Source organism: Osmerus mordax, chromosome 8 (genome assembly GCF_038355195.1).
Source record: "Osmerus mordax isolate fOsmMor3 chromosome 8, fOsmMor3.pri, whole genome shotgun sequence".
Lineage (NCBI taxonomy): Eukaryota > Metazoa > Chordata > Actinopteri > Osmeriformes > Osmeridae > Osmerus > Osmerus mordax.
In genome coordinates, this window is record NC_090057.1 from 18,551,249 (window position 1) to 18,569,352 (window position 18,104).

An 18,104-nucleotide genomic window follows, 5' to 3' on the forward strand; every position below is an offset into this window, starting at 1 on the left:
CACGCGTGGCGGAAGATGGGGGCTGCCACATGAAAGGGGGTGGTGCTGAACGAACAGCTCCAAGAGAAAAATTTACGCCTCGACGAATAAAGTCATCAGATATCTCTCGGCGTGCCACTGTCCCTCTCAGTAGAGCCAGCCTAGCCATGAACCAGCCAAGTTCTCCATCCTCCAGATCTGCGTTTAAACTTTTGGAAAACATCTACTCACCCTGACCATGAAGAGACAAAACGTGAGGACCCTTGCCCTCATCATCTGTACGTTCACGTATTTGTTAGTTGGCGCGGCTGTTTTCGATGCTTTGGAATCTCAAAAAGAGAAGGCTCAGAAGATTAAACTGGATGAAAGAAAACTCGATCTTATGGACAAGTACAATCTGACTAAAGAAAACTTCACTGAACTTGAGGGGGTTGTATTGCAGCTTAAGCCCCACAAAGGCGGGGTACAGTGGAAATTTGCTGGGTCTTTTTACTTCGCTATCACAGTGATCACGACAATAGGTAAGGTCATCCTATGTGACACAACTCTTTATGAATGTTGTTGTTTATAACATATCCTACACCGATGCTGTTGTGTAGGTAAGGATAATAATAATAATAATGGTTGTGTAAGCCTTCAGTCAATATAGTAGGAAGCTTTATCTTAATTTCCTTGGTTTAAGATCGGACTTTTCGGAAAATTCTATATTCTTTTGCGAAACAGTTTATAGAGCATGGATGGAGTTCACACACGTAAATAACTAGAACAACCCGTTTTATAAAGAGACAGAAGCACAAACATTCATCTTGATTGGACTAACTCTTGCTGGACAAACAGTTTAGACAAAGTAAATATGAACATGAGCAGGTCATCATAATAATTTCCAAGCGACAACAGGAACAATTGCTGCAGGGTTTTGTTCCATAAAATGACTCAGCTGAAGCAGCACAAACTTATTTTCTTATTCTAAATATTACTATAGTTTAACCAGGGGAACACGTTATGAAAATTCCAGTAATGCCACAAGTAGAATTATAAAAGAGATTCACATTTTGGGTCATTTACATTTTCGTTTGCCAGTAGCCCTATGTGAGATAAATGTTGCTGAACGATATTTAGGTGGATTTTCAGTTTCCTGTCAGCTGTAAATTTGCACTTCAGAAGTGCAGAGCAGGCGGTCTGGAAGATGACAGCTCCATGGGGGACTGGAGGAGGCTATCCTCGTCATTTGCATAGCATTTTTAGCCTTTCTATTCTGGCCATGAAGGTAGGCAGAGGGTAGGAATACACAGCATCATCAAGATGCACCACGTTCGCAACTTCTCCTGTAATCTTTAGTCGTCCTTTATTCGTTCATACCCTCGCCCCCTAAAACTGCCTTTTAATCCCATAGTCTATCCTCAGTCGTTCCCTCAAACCCCAACCTAGTGCCTTACTGGCACGCGATCACACCCCCATTCTCACACCTGTCCCCACCTCCCATCTGGATTGGGGACTGGTGACAGTTGTTGCTGATGACCTGAGGTGTAACCCTATCACATGCAGGCCACTAATTGCACTCTAACCTGATCTGGGTGGCTGTAACCACATTCTGTAATTGTGAGCCCACAGGTTGGGAGCGACACTGTGTTTGGCTTTTCACTCTACCATTAACTATTGATGACACCAAACACCAGACCTGTTCTGTTTCACTGGCCTCCCTGCACACACAGGCAGCACTCAGGATGATGTAAACATGTACACACACACACATCAACACACACATGCACATATACACACACAGTCCTGATTTCCTGAGCAACACAGCTATAAAACACTTGCAAACCAGAAGACCTCCTAAACCTCTGCTCATCATAAAAGGATGGTCTACAATTCAAGTCTAATTCCAGCTAACATACTTCGTCCAGAAACTTGACTCAGCTTTCAATATGACCATCTAGTGTTTGGTAAAAGAACGCAGCCTGTGTGCACTTTTGAAACATGATTCCTTAGACAGAATTATATGATGTTTCAGCAAAGCCTTTGACAGGAACACAGATGGATTTAGCGATACCAAAAATCTAGGAGGAAACTGGCCTAAACTAGGAGTGTTAAACTACTCAGTAAACCTTTGTGATGTCTCCAAAGACATTTTTAGGGAAAGACTCAATTTGTGTGAAAAATGTATTAACCTGTGTGATCTATGGTATTTCACCACTGCATGAAAACGGCCTCGACAGCCTGAATACAACTGATCCCAGTGAGCACTAATAACTCAGCCTAAATGGCTGTCTAAAGAAGAGGAGGGAGAGAAGGTTGCAATCAGCAATCACTCTCCACATACTGAGAGGGGGAGGTGTCCATTTACTTACCATCTCCTGGGAAAGATTGTTTCGTTCATGGAAGGAATGTCGCAAAGGGAGAATAAATAAGCATAAAGCTTAAAAGTGCCTTACAAGTTGCTGGATCACTGGGGCTTTTGGCATGGGGGTCGTTGTGATAAACTCTGGGAGAACTTTCACATCTGAGCTTCCCTCGTTCAAGGGCCCTACCAGCCTGCTGTTCCCATGTCACTAAGCACCATCTTAGCACTGACCGTATTGGGGCCTATAGTCCATCATGTCAGGCTGTAGACTTAACACATGGTGTCCGTTTGCACTGAACATTGAAAGAGACAGATGGTGACAAGAGCTCTGCTGCTTTTTCTCCCCTTGTTTATGTTTTGGATGATAGGTCTCACCTGCGACTATGTCTATGACATCATTCAAAACAGGATTCAAGGCGAGAACAAATCAAATTTTAGCCTGGTTGTCTGGTCAAGGCAGCTGGCTTGTTTTATTTATTTGGTGTATAGAGAACTGTTAGACCAAAGTGTTATGGCTAATTGCATTAGCTTAATTTGAAGAGAAAGAATTGACCTAAAACATAAGGCGCATCTCTCCAAAATAAGCCTTAGTTAGCTTAACCCCTGACCTTTTATGTAGTCTTCAAAGCAAATACCATGCACAACACACTAATTACTCATGTACACATCTTAAAGGGTCATTTATCTTCACAGAGCACAGTATGCCAGGAGATTCTTTTCACCTGAAAATTTCTGTAATTGCATATATAGTAATTCTTCTGTAAGTGTGTACAGTAATACCTCTGTAAAATCTGGACTCATACTGTACTAACTCTCCCATCCAGGTACCTTTTCCATGGAATAATTCATTTCCATTGTACCATGGAAAATATTTATTCAGGACTATACTGTATGTATTAGTTGCGTGTACACACTGAGTATAAATGCAAGTGTTGTTTTAATACATACTGGAGCTCCTTTTGTGTTGTTGGTTTACATAAATACTTGTGCCTGTATGAACACTGTTGATCTTGGCAGCATAAGGCAACTCAATATGTGGATATGAGAGCTGTGCAAATGTGATGGCGCTGTTAATGGCTGATATTCATCAGTATCCATCTGCCGTGGAGATGACAAAGAGAGACAGACTGTGTTCAGGTGCTGTGGAGAGAGAAGGATGACTGTCCAGTTTTAACCACTACAAATTGTCCAGTTTCAGCCTACTTTATATGCAGACATTCTACATTCTAACTGTGTTTTGTACTGTGAAACAAATAGGTATTGAAAGTAATCCACACTTGTGCTATATTAATAGTGGTTAATATGCCTGGATAAATATGTGTGCATCTAACTCTATAACCACACCTGAAGACAAATAGCCACGATTGTTACGCTAATATATATTTATTGGAATTGCTAAAAAGCACCTACTGTTTAACTGTTTAGTTAAGAACAAGAAGTTAGACTGTAGTTGAGTGGATAAAAAATTTAACTCTTAACGCAGTCTACTTTCCCATGTGGGTAGCGCCACCTCAATCTCCTGAGGCAAGTCTCACGGAAGTTCCCTACTCTGTACCCATGTAAGGTCCCTGCGAGTGTTATGAAGGTTAGTAGCAGTGTGAGGGAGAAAGATCGCGATAATGGCCTCCTCTGGCGCTTACATAAAAGGGAAAAATAGAAAATAAACAAAAACTTGCATAACCCGATGTGGTGTGCCGTAGCGAGGCACTTCTCTCCTCGCACATGATCAGGACGCTCTCTGATGAGGAGTTACAGGAGGCCTCGTATGACTGGTACTGTACTGTCACACATTTACATTTACATTTATTCATTTAGCAGACGCTTTTATCCAAAGCGACTTCCAAGAGAGAGCTTTACAAAGTGCATCTGGTCACTGATCATAACAACAAGATAGCCACAAAACATCGCGAGTAGCCAAAACATGAAGCACACATTGTGAACAACCAAAGTAAGTGCCAAAGGGAAGAACCATAAGAGCATTTAGTTAAACAAGTTACAATTAAACAACATGAACCGCTATAAGTGCAAGTGTACCTGTGGAAAAAAGCAAGCAACAGTAATAAAAACAATATATCACAGCGAGAACAAGAATTTAAAACAATTACCACTAACCACAAGAGCAACAAGTCTCTAAGCACACCAGTCAACACCAGTCCCACTGTACTGTCACACACCAGTCCACACCAGCCCTCACTGTACCAGCTAACAAGGCTGGCACAGGAAACAGAGACATCATCAGGGAGTGGAAACACACACACACACACACACAAAAACATGCATGCACACACACTGCCTCACTCACACACCTTTAATATGACTCTCCAAAAGCTGATTAATCAATCCATGTCATCTAGTGAGTGGGATTTGTCAAAATATGTCATGTATTTTGAGCATGGACTAGCTCCTTTTCCTCCGGTTGACAGAGAGTGAACTAATGCAACAGACTGTATGAAGCTACCACAGCTTGATGTCATGTTGTCATGTCCTGCAGACAAAGCTACATGTGAAAAGGGATGTAGGGAGATGTGGGTCTTTCTCTTTCTTTCCGAATGCTGAAGCCTTCAACTGTACTGACTAACATGGTCATTGATTCACTTCTTACTAGTTACTTACACACTTTCAGCTACTGGTTGCACTATCAGTAATATTGCACTATTGTACTTCACTGTACTTCACTTAGTTTAGAATAGGTTTATAGGGTTATCAATAGGTTATTATGTGTATTTAGGGTTTAGTATATTGTATTTTTATATTTATCTGTATATTTAGGAGGTTTACTAAGCTCAGCCTAGATGTAATTTATGTTCTGTGTACTTATATGTTATGCCAGGTGTTTGCGTTGTCTTGTCTTGAGAATTTCAGTTCCCAGTCTGACCTTGTGTTGTTCTGTGCATCTGACAATAAAAGACTTGAACTTGAACTAACTGACAGGGGACAAATATTTTCCACACCAAAACAGGACACTGTCCCTCCTAGGCCAAACAAGCAGTGGGATCAGATGAAACTAAAACTAAAAAGCTACAAAATCTCCTGCCTAGTAGTTTGTGATTTCAAGATTATTTTAGTGGATAAATATAGAGCCCCAGCTGAATGAAGGAGTCATGCAAATCAAATGAACGACCTAACACAGTTTTCCAACCCACTAGTTTGTTTTAATCGGATTTCAGAACTCATTTTTCTTCGCTGTGTTTTCTTTTTTTCTGAACAATGGCCATAATTTCGTGGCCCAGAATATTTAATTATGGCCCTCTCACCTACCCTGAGTTTTTAGTGACTTGTGGACAGGTAATATAGCAATGTGATTTATGCCATAATCCATGGACTGGAAAGTAGAAACTAAAAGAGCTGAGTACCAGCCCTTGAAGAAACAAGACATGTCTTAAAACTGAATGCCAGAACTTTGTAAAGTACACCATGCTTTGAATTGGTTCTGGAAAAAGAGTAAGGTGCGACATCACAAAATATGTTCAACGTTAATTGATTTAATTTTCTAACACAATGCTTAAGGCATATTTAAAATCATTAAATGAAAGTTAAAATTGGGATAAGACTGGTCATAAGATAAGGTTTGGTCTTGGAATGAGGTTTGGTCTTGGGATAACTGTTCTAGGGATAACAGGTCTTGTAATAACTGGTCTTGGGATGAAGTTTGGTAAGGTCTCTCTCCGCTGACCTTAAGAGTGAAGGAGTGGAAACAACTGTAAAGATGACAAACTATTATTGCAGTATGCAAGGACCAAGAAAGATAGAGATTGGGGAATATTTCAGCTCAATAAATATCTGTATTTCTAGGGGGAAATGCATAGCTGTGTTTAGCTGTGCATGCCACCCAAAACCACAGGCAATATCAGTGTCACTATCAACCTAGTCAACTAGTTATGCCTGGAAAAGGGAATGAAGCTTACAATGTATTTTTCATCTCAAATGCTGTTGGTGATTATTTTGTTCTGACATACTCAGCTGTTATGATCTGAAATATGTGGTGATTCAAGAACCCCATTTTGTTATTCTAAAATGCAGTGTGTGTGTGTGTCCACTCTGCTAACTTAACTCATGGCAGGGAATCTGTGACGTCTTTCCTGCAGCTGGAGAAGGGACAGTTTGTGTGTGCGCGTGTGTTCTTTTGTGCATGTGTGTCTTTGGTAGAGCAGTGTACTATAATCCCAATGCACATCATCATCCTTCTCTGTTAACCGAGTGTGGCATAGTCTGTTAAACTGAAACAAAGGACAGTAGAATACCAGACTTAGTTTTTTCACAAAAACAGTCAATTTAAAAGCTCTTATCAACACATGCGTGATACACGCGTGCACACTTTGTCACACACACACACACACATACAGGCACACTTAGCTCTTTCACAACTCCATCGTTTAGATTGTATCAGCTCTTCTACTCTCCTAGTGTTTGAATGTGGTGTGCCTCAAGCGTGTCCTCTGTCACCCTGTCGCAGGCATAGCAGGTTACTCATCACTGTGTAAAAAACAGCAAAAAATTTACATGAAAAGTGAGAAGTTCCAGTGATATATTTATGACTCACATAAATGAATTTCCACTGTTGCTTCCTTTATCATAACAACCTGGAATCACTGACTCACTACTTACCTCAAAAGACAGCTGCAACCTTCTAAAGATCCTGGAAGGTCAGAAAATGTTGAACATGAGGTTCAGAGGCCCAGTGATGACAACAGAGCCACTGCTGTCACTAAACTTGCTACAAGCATATGAATGGTTTGCGGGATGGTGCCAAAATTGTATTTGCATTTTGCGTCTGTCTCTAGTGACTGTGTTTTCCAATTTGTCTGCATCTGCATTATCTACATTGGATAAAATAGATTGTTGTGCACACAGACGCACACACACATTGTACACATGTCTATGCAACAGCATCAGAAGATTCCTGTTGCTAATTGAATTATGCCCATGGACAATAGAATGAACCATGTGCTTGTACCCTTTTCACATATTTACATTCAGTCATTTAGCAGATGCTTTTATCTAGAGCGACTTACAGTAAGTACAGGGACATTTTCCCCGAGGCAAGTAGGGTGAAGTGCCTTGCCCAAGGACACAACGTCATTTTTCACAGCCGGAATCGAACCAGCAACCTTCAGATAACTAGCCCAATTCCCTAACCGCTCAGCCACCTGACTCCCGCACCTTCAATGAAGTATGATAACAGGGACAAAAGGGGTGCAGGCATCTCTTGTCCAGTGTTATGTAGGACAAGAGCTAGCGTGATACAGCTCCTTTTTCTTACCGTCCCTATGTGGCATATGGGCAGCCCAAGGGCACTGGCTAGCGTGCTCACCAAGGTGAGAAAGACACTTTGGACTCAGCTCGGTTCATGGCCACCCATCCAATCACTGACTCTTTAACACACATAATTGTGCTCTGAACGCGCACTTGATAAAACCCTGTCCTCACCACAATTGGGGGAGTGTGTTTTGTGAGGGAGCATGTTTTGATCAGCATTTCCAAGAGTAAGGGATGGGGGTCGGAGACTAAAAGAGAGAGAGACAGAAAGAGAGCGAGGGGATGAAATAGGCATGAGAAAAACACCATTTGATCTTTTGCTAACATGTTGTCATTGAGCCTCACAGATACTGTAAGTGGACAAAGGAGGAGCTGACAGTGAATTGAAGGTTTAGAGGAAACCCATCCTTAAGTTCATCCTAAGTAAGATCTATTACCCAGTTTAATTGCATTTGACGTCTCTGGTCATCTTAGTGGATGCAATGGCATTGGATATCTTTACATGATGGCTCTCAGCCCACAGAAAACTTAGCCAGAGTGGGGTTTGGGTATCCATGCCGTTTGGGTTGGTGATCTTGCAATATCCTTTGATGCCAAGTGTCATGGCTGAGTGTGTGTGTGTGTTTTTAGGGGGTGCTTCTGTGGTACTGTGTGGGAGTGTAAATGGCACGTATGTGCTTGTGTCGTACCCATGCAGCACAGCCAGCTGCCTTCTGCTGATACACCTTCTCACTGACCCCAGAGGGTTCTGCCTCACCCCACACTGTTCTGAAAAGACCTGGCGCCGGTCCAAACAGCTCACGTCCCCAACCCTACACCCCACTGGACACTTCATCCAGGTGAGGAGGGGTTGTGGGTAGCATGGTGTCAGGTGTCTAGTGGGCCAGGACACCATATCCCACCTCTGTTCCATGCCATGGGACTCTGCACTGGGTCCTCTTGCTTGTGTAGTGATGGGAAGGCGATAGGAGGAATGGACCGTGCGTCTGTCTGTCTTCTGTCTGCCAGGGCGTCCTCTTCATCAGTGGCTCCTGTCGATGGAGCAGATGTCAGTCTGGAACAGCATCGGTTTCCTGAAAGCCACTGGTTGGCTGAGCCCATGCCAGGGCACGTCCCCTTATCTCCCATGTTGGAGTGTCTTAGTGGAATCAGGTGCTGCGGCCGGATGACTGTGTTAGACATGCGGCTGTAAAGTGGGGAAACCAATCTCTCCAAATAGGAGAAAGGGAAAGAGATGAGAGAGGGTGGGAGGGAGTTGATAAAAGGATAAAGAGTTAATGGAACGAGAGAGAGAGAAACAGAGAGAGAGAAAGAGAGGGGATAAAATAAGGCGTTAGAAGGGAAGAAGGTTGGGGAATTGTCGGAAAAAGGGAGAGCTAGGGAGAGAAGCAGCAGCTATTTAAAAAAAAGAGCATTCAACTGAATAAAACATTAACTGTCTGCAGTGGAAATAACTAGAAGTCATCGGCAGGAATGAAATAGCCACGTCATTCTCCAGCAGGCGTCAACATGTAGGTCTTCATTTTAATGTAACTCTGACATATTTGCCACCCTTTGTGTCAGGCGTGTTTTCACAGGTGGACAGCAGCCACAAATAGAGGTTTTGATGCTGCCCAGAGAAGTGCATCATCATCACTCTTTTTGGCATATTGTTAGTAACAAGGCTTTGCAGATACATTTACTTACTAGCAAGCAGTGGCAAGTTTGGACTATGGAGACAAAAAGTACAAAAGTTGGCACTGCAGGTTGTGTAGCACAAACATTTTTAGCTTGGTAGGAGATTTGGCAGCTGTTTCCCTATGCTAAATTCAAACTCTAACTAAAATTACTTCATCGTTAAATATTTTAATGCAAGTCTTTGCTATTAAATTATGTGTCCTAAGGTTCTTTTTTTTGTTGAAAACTCAGTGAAACATTTACATGTTCCCCTCTCCTTTTTTAGTTTCCCTCTCTTTTTTACATGCTCTCTTACAGGCACACACTCATACATTACACACACACATACATACAGTCTGGATGGCACCAGTGGAACACTGAAAAGGATGGTCATTTAAGTGGACTGCCTAAAACCCTGTAAAGAAACCGTCTCACAGAGTTGGTAAATAATCAATGACAACAAATTTGAGCCTTCCTCTACATTGGAATGAGCTACATACCCTTTAAAGATATCCTACATGGTTGTTTTTATTACTGCAATCTGACAAATACTGAAACAAAATACAGTTAAACTATGTTATTATTGTGTACACAGAGAATAGTTTAGGTAAAATCTATACTTTTTTGGGGGGGCTTTTTATCCTTTTGGCACCTTATTTTACCTCATTATTCTATCGTTCCTCTGTGCTCTTGTCTGTATACCTGGAGCTTTCACTCACACCCAACAGTGTTTTAGATACAGTATGTAAATTAGTCCTATCCTGTGTATCAGGTACATACGGTAAGGAAAGTGATTAACAAGTTGTAATTCCTCCAGGGATCTTACACTCTGGAATGTCTCTCTCGCTGATCTCATGGAAAAAAACAGTCCTGCCAAGGCTTACTTTCTGTCCCCAAAAAAGGAACCTCAGTCAGAGTCTGAAAATAGCCCACTCTGTTCATAACAAAATAAATACTTGTTTCTTTTTACGTCAGTCATGAGAACTGATACAGGTAATAGCTAATATAAGTCCTCACCTTTGATGTTGACTTTATGATTGCCTTAGTTCACTTGGGGTGTATGGAGGTTATTTTGGGGACCAAGTCAGGCTCTTTGTTTTTTGTAAATGTAATGTTTGGGCTGGTGATGTCAGTGGCCGGGGCCTCAGCTGTGTTTGGATGAGAGCTCTTGCCCCTCAGGGGGAGTGGAGGAGCCCACGGAAGAGCTAACCGAGTTAAACCCAGCCCAGACGGACACTGTGCTGCCTCCCCTTTTAGCAGCACATCAGTTTGCTGATGAAAAATGGCCCTCTCTCTCTCTTTCTCTCTCTCCCTCTCTCTCTCTTTCTCTCACTCTCTCTTTGCGCTCTCTGTTTGAGAATCGTCCTCTGGAACTGTGGTGCCCCCTGGTCATGGATCACTGGCTGGCATCAACATGAGAGCTGGCCCTTGGCTCCTATCAACTGAGGTCACTTGAGTGGAAAATAAGCGAGATTACATCAAACAGTACAGATGCTTTATTTCTGTTGTTATTAGGAAATAATCACACTTTCCTCCATGACTACTCCGGTGGATACTTTTATTAACCCTTTGACGACTGTATCTGTGATCTTTGCGAGTGGTCCCTGCAGCAAATGCATGTGATTGGAACCCAAGTAATGTCTACAAATGACACCACTTGTGTACAGTACAGTCTATAGAACTGTCTCATGTTGGGCGATAACTGTATTGTTCAATTCTACTTTATTGCACAATTCTTGTGCAGTTTATCCTATTGTATTATTCATGAAGACATTCCCATGACATCAAACAGATACATAGAATACCAACCAGACTAAATCACTTGTGCTAGGGTGGCTGGTGGAAAGTTTATACCCTCAAAGGAGTTTACATTTACATTTAGTCATTTAGCAGACGCTCTTATCCAGAGCGACTTACAGTAAGTACAGGGACACCCCCCCGAAGCAAGTAGGGTGAAGTGCCTTGCCCAAAGACACAACATCAATCGACACGGCCGGGAATCGAACTGGCAACCTTCAGATTACTAGCCCGACTCCCTCACCGCTCAGCCATCTGACCCCCAGTTTATCGAGAATTATTAGAACAAGTGATTAATATTACCATAGTTTTGGTACAAAATCTTTATGTCCCTTTATAGCTACTAGACTGCTGTAAATGTAAATTACACCAAATAATTAATCCACGTTTATTATATCACCCCTCCTTAAAATCATTTTAGCCTCCAGAAGTTTTTTCTCTCTCTAGCTCATGGAACATTAATGAAGTCTTAGGATGCATTTTTTTCCACACTCCTATATACATATACTATACCAGTAATGATTTATTATCATCATATAATGCAATCCCAGGATTCTTAAGTCTCTCAGAGCAGATGTGGGCCACACAGAGCCTGAGAGCAGCTGTGTGCGAGGCGTTGAGGGTCAAAGCTTGGCTGGGCTAATGGAGACCGTCGGAGCAGCCAAGGCCATGGTAAAATGTGTAGATAAACCTCCAGAGGGTCGCTGGGGGTTTGAGGTGTCCGTGACGGAGGAATGATGGTAGTCAGCAAGTTCAGAATGGTGGAGGGGGGCCTTCGCCCTGGGAAAACGACACCCAGCTGTTTATGTGCTTGTGCTGGGTCCAGAGAAGTTGTGCATGTGTAGGGTGGAGGAGTGGTGCTAAGGGGCCCAGAGAAGGTTTATGTGTGTGTAGGGGGGAAGAGGGCGGCTGGAGGGCCAAGGGAAGGGGCTGAGGAGGGAGGGTTGTCCGGTGTTCTTGCAAAGATGTGACACAAGTGTTCAGAACAAATGCTGTGGAGTTTATGCAAACAGATTGGTGTGGGAAGAGGAACAATTATATTTCTGGTCGGGTACATTCTGTGATGTTTTAAAGCCTATTCAATGCAATTTGACATGGCTCCAAACAAATCAGTTTGGTGGTAAACTAGGTAGATGTTTGTGGTTCTTTCTTAAGTTGACCATAGTTCATATAAATAATAAATATTATTTCCTGTGACTTGATGAGAAATAGCCCTGGAGGAGAAACTTCTGACTTGGCCATCAATGGCAGCTGGGACAGATATGATCAGACGTTGATCAGAGGTGCTTTGTATAAGACCCACAAAGCAGGTACAGTAGAGTACTGGACCTCCAGTCCACCACTACTTTAATGACTCGTTCAGCCTCACTTGTGCAGCTGCTGACTTGGAACATAGCCAGTCAAATTTCTCCAGGGATTCAGATGTCTGATGACATCAGCCAGGGTTGGAGACCTGAGTCCATGACCCCTGTCATGGACAGCATGACCGCTGTCATGGCCCCATCCTATGGCACTGTTACAGTCTTGTTGCAGCTTGATGGCTTTGCAGTTTGGTAATGGACAGCCTTTAGTCTGACCATCTATGGAGGACTAAATGTGCCATCATTAAATAATAAATACATAATTAAATAGACATCTCTTAAGTGATTTGAAGTTACATGTTTTTCAAAAGAAATACACATTTCATTTAAATGAGGTGACACATTTCAATTTAAATGCGAAGGGGCGGGACATAACCCATTACATGGAGCTGTCCTCATGTGCTTGGAGCATTGTGATTGGACACTTGAGAGCAAACAGTCAGACCTGAGCTGTCAATCAAGTAGCAGACATACAAGTTTCCGTCTTATTGAAACACAATTGGGCCACTTTGAAAACTATTTAACCAGATATGTTATTGTTAACATGTGGCCTGTTCTCAGTCACGTTCATTGAAGCAAGTGCATGATCAGGTAGAGGGTGTGTCTTGGTTGTGCCAGGCTGCCAGCACCGTTCTACAGCTCAATACCAGGCATAAACCTTTACAGGTTACATTTTAGGGCCATTTAAAAAAAAATCAGGAAACGACAATGTTTTATAAAGCATAAAACACTGCAGATCAATGAGGACAGCGCTATCAAATGGCTTATGTCCCGCCCCTTTGCTTACCGTTTTTTTGGAAGCGAATTCACTTTTTATAACCAATGTGGTCAGGTTAGCAGTGCTGACTGCTGGCATATAAATCAGCTGCTTTCAAAGGGTTTTTCTTTATGGATTGAAATTCTGGCTAGCTAACAGAACGGCAATATAAAGTGTATACTTTAAGTGGTTTGAAAAAATCTATTTAAAAGATATTCTAAGTATTTCCAAATAATTAACCAGACCCATGCTTCTGTCAGACACACTGTCTGGACACCTTAGCCTTTTCACAAATTCCTGCTAAATTAGTTTCTGATAGATTCATCACCCCTTTGAGAATCCTTGTTCTATTATGTGTGATTTTGTGTTCCAGAGTTGATAAATGGCCCATGTTCCTCGTCTCTTTGGTGAGAACAAAATGTGCTTGGTAATCAATGGAAATTTAATAGAGTGACGGGGGGCTGGGGCCCTAACAGGCACATTATGCCATGCTTTGATGTATTTTCAAAGACTCTTTTTATCTCAACCCAATTAATCAGCGTAATCAAGATGGTTAGATGCATCAAATGATGCCTCTGAAGCAGGCGTAGTAGTTAGGGGACCACACTCCTATCTGTGGACAGACAACCCAACACCAGACAGTCCACCGACTGACAGTTCACAGAAAGGTTTCCATTGTTTATATTACTGTGCTGCTTCAGTTTTGAGGAGCACTATTTAAAAAATATGGGGAATTTTATTTAGAAAATCTGAATGAAGGTTAATGTGGCTCAATACTGAACAAAGCTGAGCACAAATTAATGTGAAGGATTTAAAGTTTAGATTTTTTTTATTTATTTGCGTATTGCAGCAAATCCCTGGGTTCAGTGAGGCACGGTTTAGGCCTGTGGATATAAAAGCTACAACACTGCGAAGACTTAGATGGCAAGCACCTTTAAAACTAGAAAGAACGTTAAGGATAGCTTCCTATGTAAAGAGTAAATCATGGTCATTGAATTTCTTAGAAACAACAAGAAATATTTTTTTATGAGTGCGAGTGTGGACTACATCACTACAGGCTGCTTTGACTTGTTTTATATAATTCCCCTCAAACAATCTCCACAAATGAGATGTATATGTATTTGTGGTTATGAGCGTGGGGTGTGTGCACATCTGTGTGCTGTGACATTTATTAAGTCCTCTCCCCTCGTTACTCATCGTCCTAATGAGTCTTTTGAAGGGCCAGATTGCTTTCATTAGGTTTTATTTATATCATTCGTTTTTTTGCTGTTTTCATTACTATTTTCTTTCACATGGTATTTGTGGGAATTGTTTTGCGTGACAATCAGCTGTGGCTTGCAAAGCCATCTTTGATGTGCTTTTCTGTGTTACCATACAGAGATAGTGTTCATTTCAGTTGAAATTACCTTTTTGCTTGTGAAGGTTTACTCACTACTTTCCCTTTTCAAAATATGACTAGATCATTGTATCCAGTCCTTCATGTTGGCCACAGGTAATGAAACAAATATCCACAAACCCAATCATCGCAGCTAGTGGAAGGCATCGCAGGAATCTAAATGTTTTTTTCCAATCATACTGCTGGTTAAAGGGTTGTGTCTAGTGTTGTTTTTGGCAGCCTGTTTTAATTTTAGTTTTAGTCTAGTCTTTGTGTCAAGCTGTCATTTTAGTTTTTATTAGTTTTAGTCACGTTCATACTCTTTTTAGTCTAGTCAAGTTTTAGTCGACTAAAAGTCTGAGCATTTTAGTCTTATTTTAGTCAGACTTATCCATGACTATTTTCGTCTAGTTTTAGTCGACGAAAACTGATGAAATTTTTGTCTAGTTTTAGTCTACGAAAACTGATGACATTTAGTCTAGTTTAAGTCAATGAAAATTGTATTGTAGTGTCTTTTTAATCAAAACATAAGTAGTCTAAGCAGTAGTCTCAGGAGGCATGTTTATGCCAAAACCATTTGTTTAATGTATTGGTCTAGATAGAATAAGGTATTCAAAGTCATGTTGTTGACGCCAAATTCAGTTCAGTGTAGTGTTGCTTTCGTCTAATTATGACTAAATATCGTCGTCAACGAACCTTTATCAAGTGACAAAAACGAGACGAGACGCAACGTAAATGCTGGTCATGTGACGATGACTATAATTAAATGTATAATGCAATATCGTTGACGAATAAAAACGAGACGAAATGTAGTTTACAAAATAAAATTGAGACGAAATGTTATAACGTTATTTCATCTCGTCTAGTCGCGTTATTATTAATAGCTAACTCATGAGTCTGTGCTTAATGTGTCTCATTTTAACGTTAGCTTTAGACGTTTTAGACGTTAGCTACTGAGCTGAAACCGACTGAGATTCTGAGACAAACGTGTGTGACTAGCGTATGTGTGTTTGTTTGTGAGAGTGTAAAGTGGGTTCCCATGTGTGACTAGTGTGTGTACTGTGTGTGTGCGTGTGTATTTGTATGAGACAGTGTAAAGTGGGTTCTTAGTTCCTACCTGACTGACTGCATGTGTACTAAGCATCCCTTGTTGGCCAAATACTGTAGCTAGTTTTGTAATTCACATAGCAATCACACTGAACTGAATTTGGCATCAACAACATGACTTTGAATACCTTATTCTATCTAGACCAATACATTAAACAAATGGTTTTGGCATTAACATGCCTCCTGAGACTACTGCTTAGACTATTTATGTTTTGATTAAAAAGACACTAAAATAAAATTTTCATTGACTTAAACTAGACTAAATGTCATCAGTTTTCGTCGACTAAAACTAGACTAAAATTTCATCAGTTTTCGTCGACTAAAACTAGACGAAAATAGTCATGGATAAGTCTGACTAAAATAAGACTAAAATGCTCAGACTTTTAGTCAACTAAAACTTGACTAGACTAAAAAGAGTATGAACGTGACTAAAACTAATAAAAACTAAAATGACAGCTTGACACAAAGACTAGACTAAAACTAAAATTAAAACAGGTCGCCAAAAACAACACTAGTTCAGTGTGATTGCTACGTGAATGACAAAACTAGCTACAGTATTTGGCCAACAAGGGATGCTTAGTACACATGCAGTCAGTCAGGTAGGAACTAAGAACCCACTTTACACTGTCTCATACAAATACACACGCACACACACAGTACACACACTAGTCACACATGGTAACCCACTTTACACTCTCACAAACAAACACACATACGCTATTCACACACGTTTGTCTCAGACTCTCAGTCGGTTTCAGCTCAGTAACTAACGTCTAAAACGTCTAAAGCTAACGTTAAAATGAGACACATTAAGCACAGCCTCATGAGTTAGCTAATAATAATAACGCGACTAGACGAGATGAAATAACGTTATAACATTTCGTCTCGTTTTTATTTTGTAAACTACATTTCGTCTCGTTTTTATTCGTCAACGATATTGCATTATACATTCAATTATAGTCATCGTCACATGACCAGCATTTACGTTGCGTCTCGTCTCGTTTTCGTCACTTGATAAAGGTTCGTTGACGACGATATTTAGTCATAATTTTCGTTTACGAAAGCAACACTAGTTGTGTCCCACTTTAAAATGTCTATAGACAATTGACTCTTTGCTGTACCTGCTACTGAGGTGGTCCAGCTACAGACCCTAGGATGATAACCCATTTGGACAGTTGGAGTGGGCCGTAGGGGCAGACCTTGCATGCCCAGCAGAGCATGAGAGACATCCATTCTGACGCACGATGACAAAGTCACCATGGGGAGAGAGGAGGAGAGAGTGAGAAGTGGAGGGGAGGGGGGGCAGGACGAGCTTGTCATAATGGACCTCTACAAGTCCCAGGCTCACGCGAGGGGAATTCCAGCTCTGCTCCCTTCCAGCTCTGCTCCCTTCAGCTTCTGACTGTACTAGGACCCAGCCCTGCCTCAATGTGTACCTGGGAACTGAAACTGGGGCTGGGACTGGTGATGAAGATGGGGATGTGACTGTGATTGTGACTGAATAGACTGGGCTGGGTTGGGCTGGAATAGAATAGAATAGACTGGACCGGGCCTGGTTGGAATAGAATAGACTCGGCTATGCTGGGCTGAGCTGGAATAGAATAGACTGGGCTGGAATTGGATTTAATTGAACTGACTAGATTGGACTTGGCTGGAATTGGATGGGAAAAGTTCTAAGTAGGACTAAGACTGGGGCTGGGACTGCTCTAATGACTACCCACAGTACCCACAATAGTGCCACCCACAATCGCTGGAGTACATTTACAAAGACAATCTGTGTTTACTCAGGCTCTTGGGTTGAGGGCCCAGAGGACTTGTATGCAATATTCATAACACTATGTTATCCAGTTGGTGCTAAGGTATAAGCAGCACATTAACATTCAACGACTTGGACCGGGATGGAGGGAAGAGCAGAGAGCTTGGGCATGTTAAACAGCAGTCTGACGGACAAGCTGCACTCGGAGTGGTTAAATTGTGCATATTGGAAAATGGTATCAAGTGGGATGTGTGGTCTTTATAAGGCATAATGTTAAAGGAGCTTGAAGTGGATTAAAGAAGAAACATGAGCTGTCTTGAGAAGTAGGAACGTATGGATGGTGGGTGAGAAATGCCACACACAATCTTTAGAAAGAGGATGGTAATGCTGGTGCTCTTGAGAGCCACCGCCAAGGTCATACCTGAATTCAGCAGTTGAACCAAACCGGTTGATGTAATTCAACCATCATCTTCTTGTATTACCCTGTAGGATTACAGGACGGAGTATCAATGCAGAGTGTGTCATATGAGGCCTGCAGGACAGGACTGGGACCGCCAGAGCTGAAGGGATTAGGTGGCAGTAGAACATCTGTCAGATGAGGATGTTGACTGTCTCAGATGATCTGGTTTGTCAAGACACACAATCCAAACATTCTCCAACCACAATTCTAACATTCCCACCAAAAGAGACTGAATTGAAATGGAGTTTTTGAGACT

At 41.6% G+C, this 18,104-nt stretch overlaps 1 protein-coding gene across 1 annotated transcript in view; it reads left to right on the forward strand.

Moving 5' to 3' along the window:
• Positions 1-208: 208 nt before the first annotated feature.
• kcnk3a (potassium channel, subfamily K, member 3a) overlaps positions 209-18,104 on the forward strand; it is a 39,351-nt gene continuing 21,455 nt past the window's right edge. The window contains exon 1 of the mRNA XM_067242074.1: positions 209-500. Within this exon, the coding sequence (XP_067098175.1) occupies positions 218-500 (283 nt within the window). The 5' untranslated portion in view covers positions 209-217. The remainder of the gene's footprint in view (positions 501-18,104) is intronic.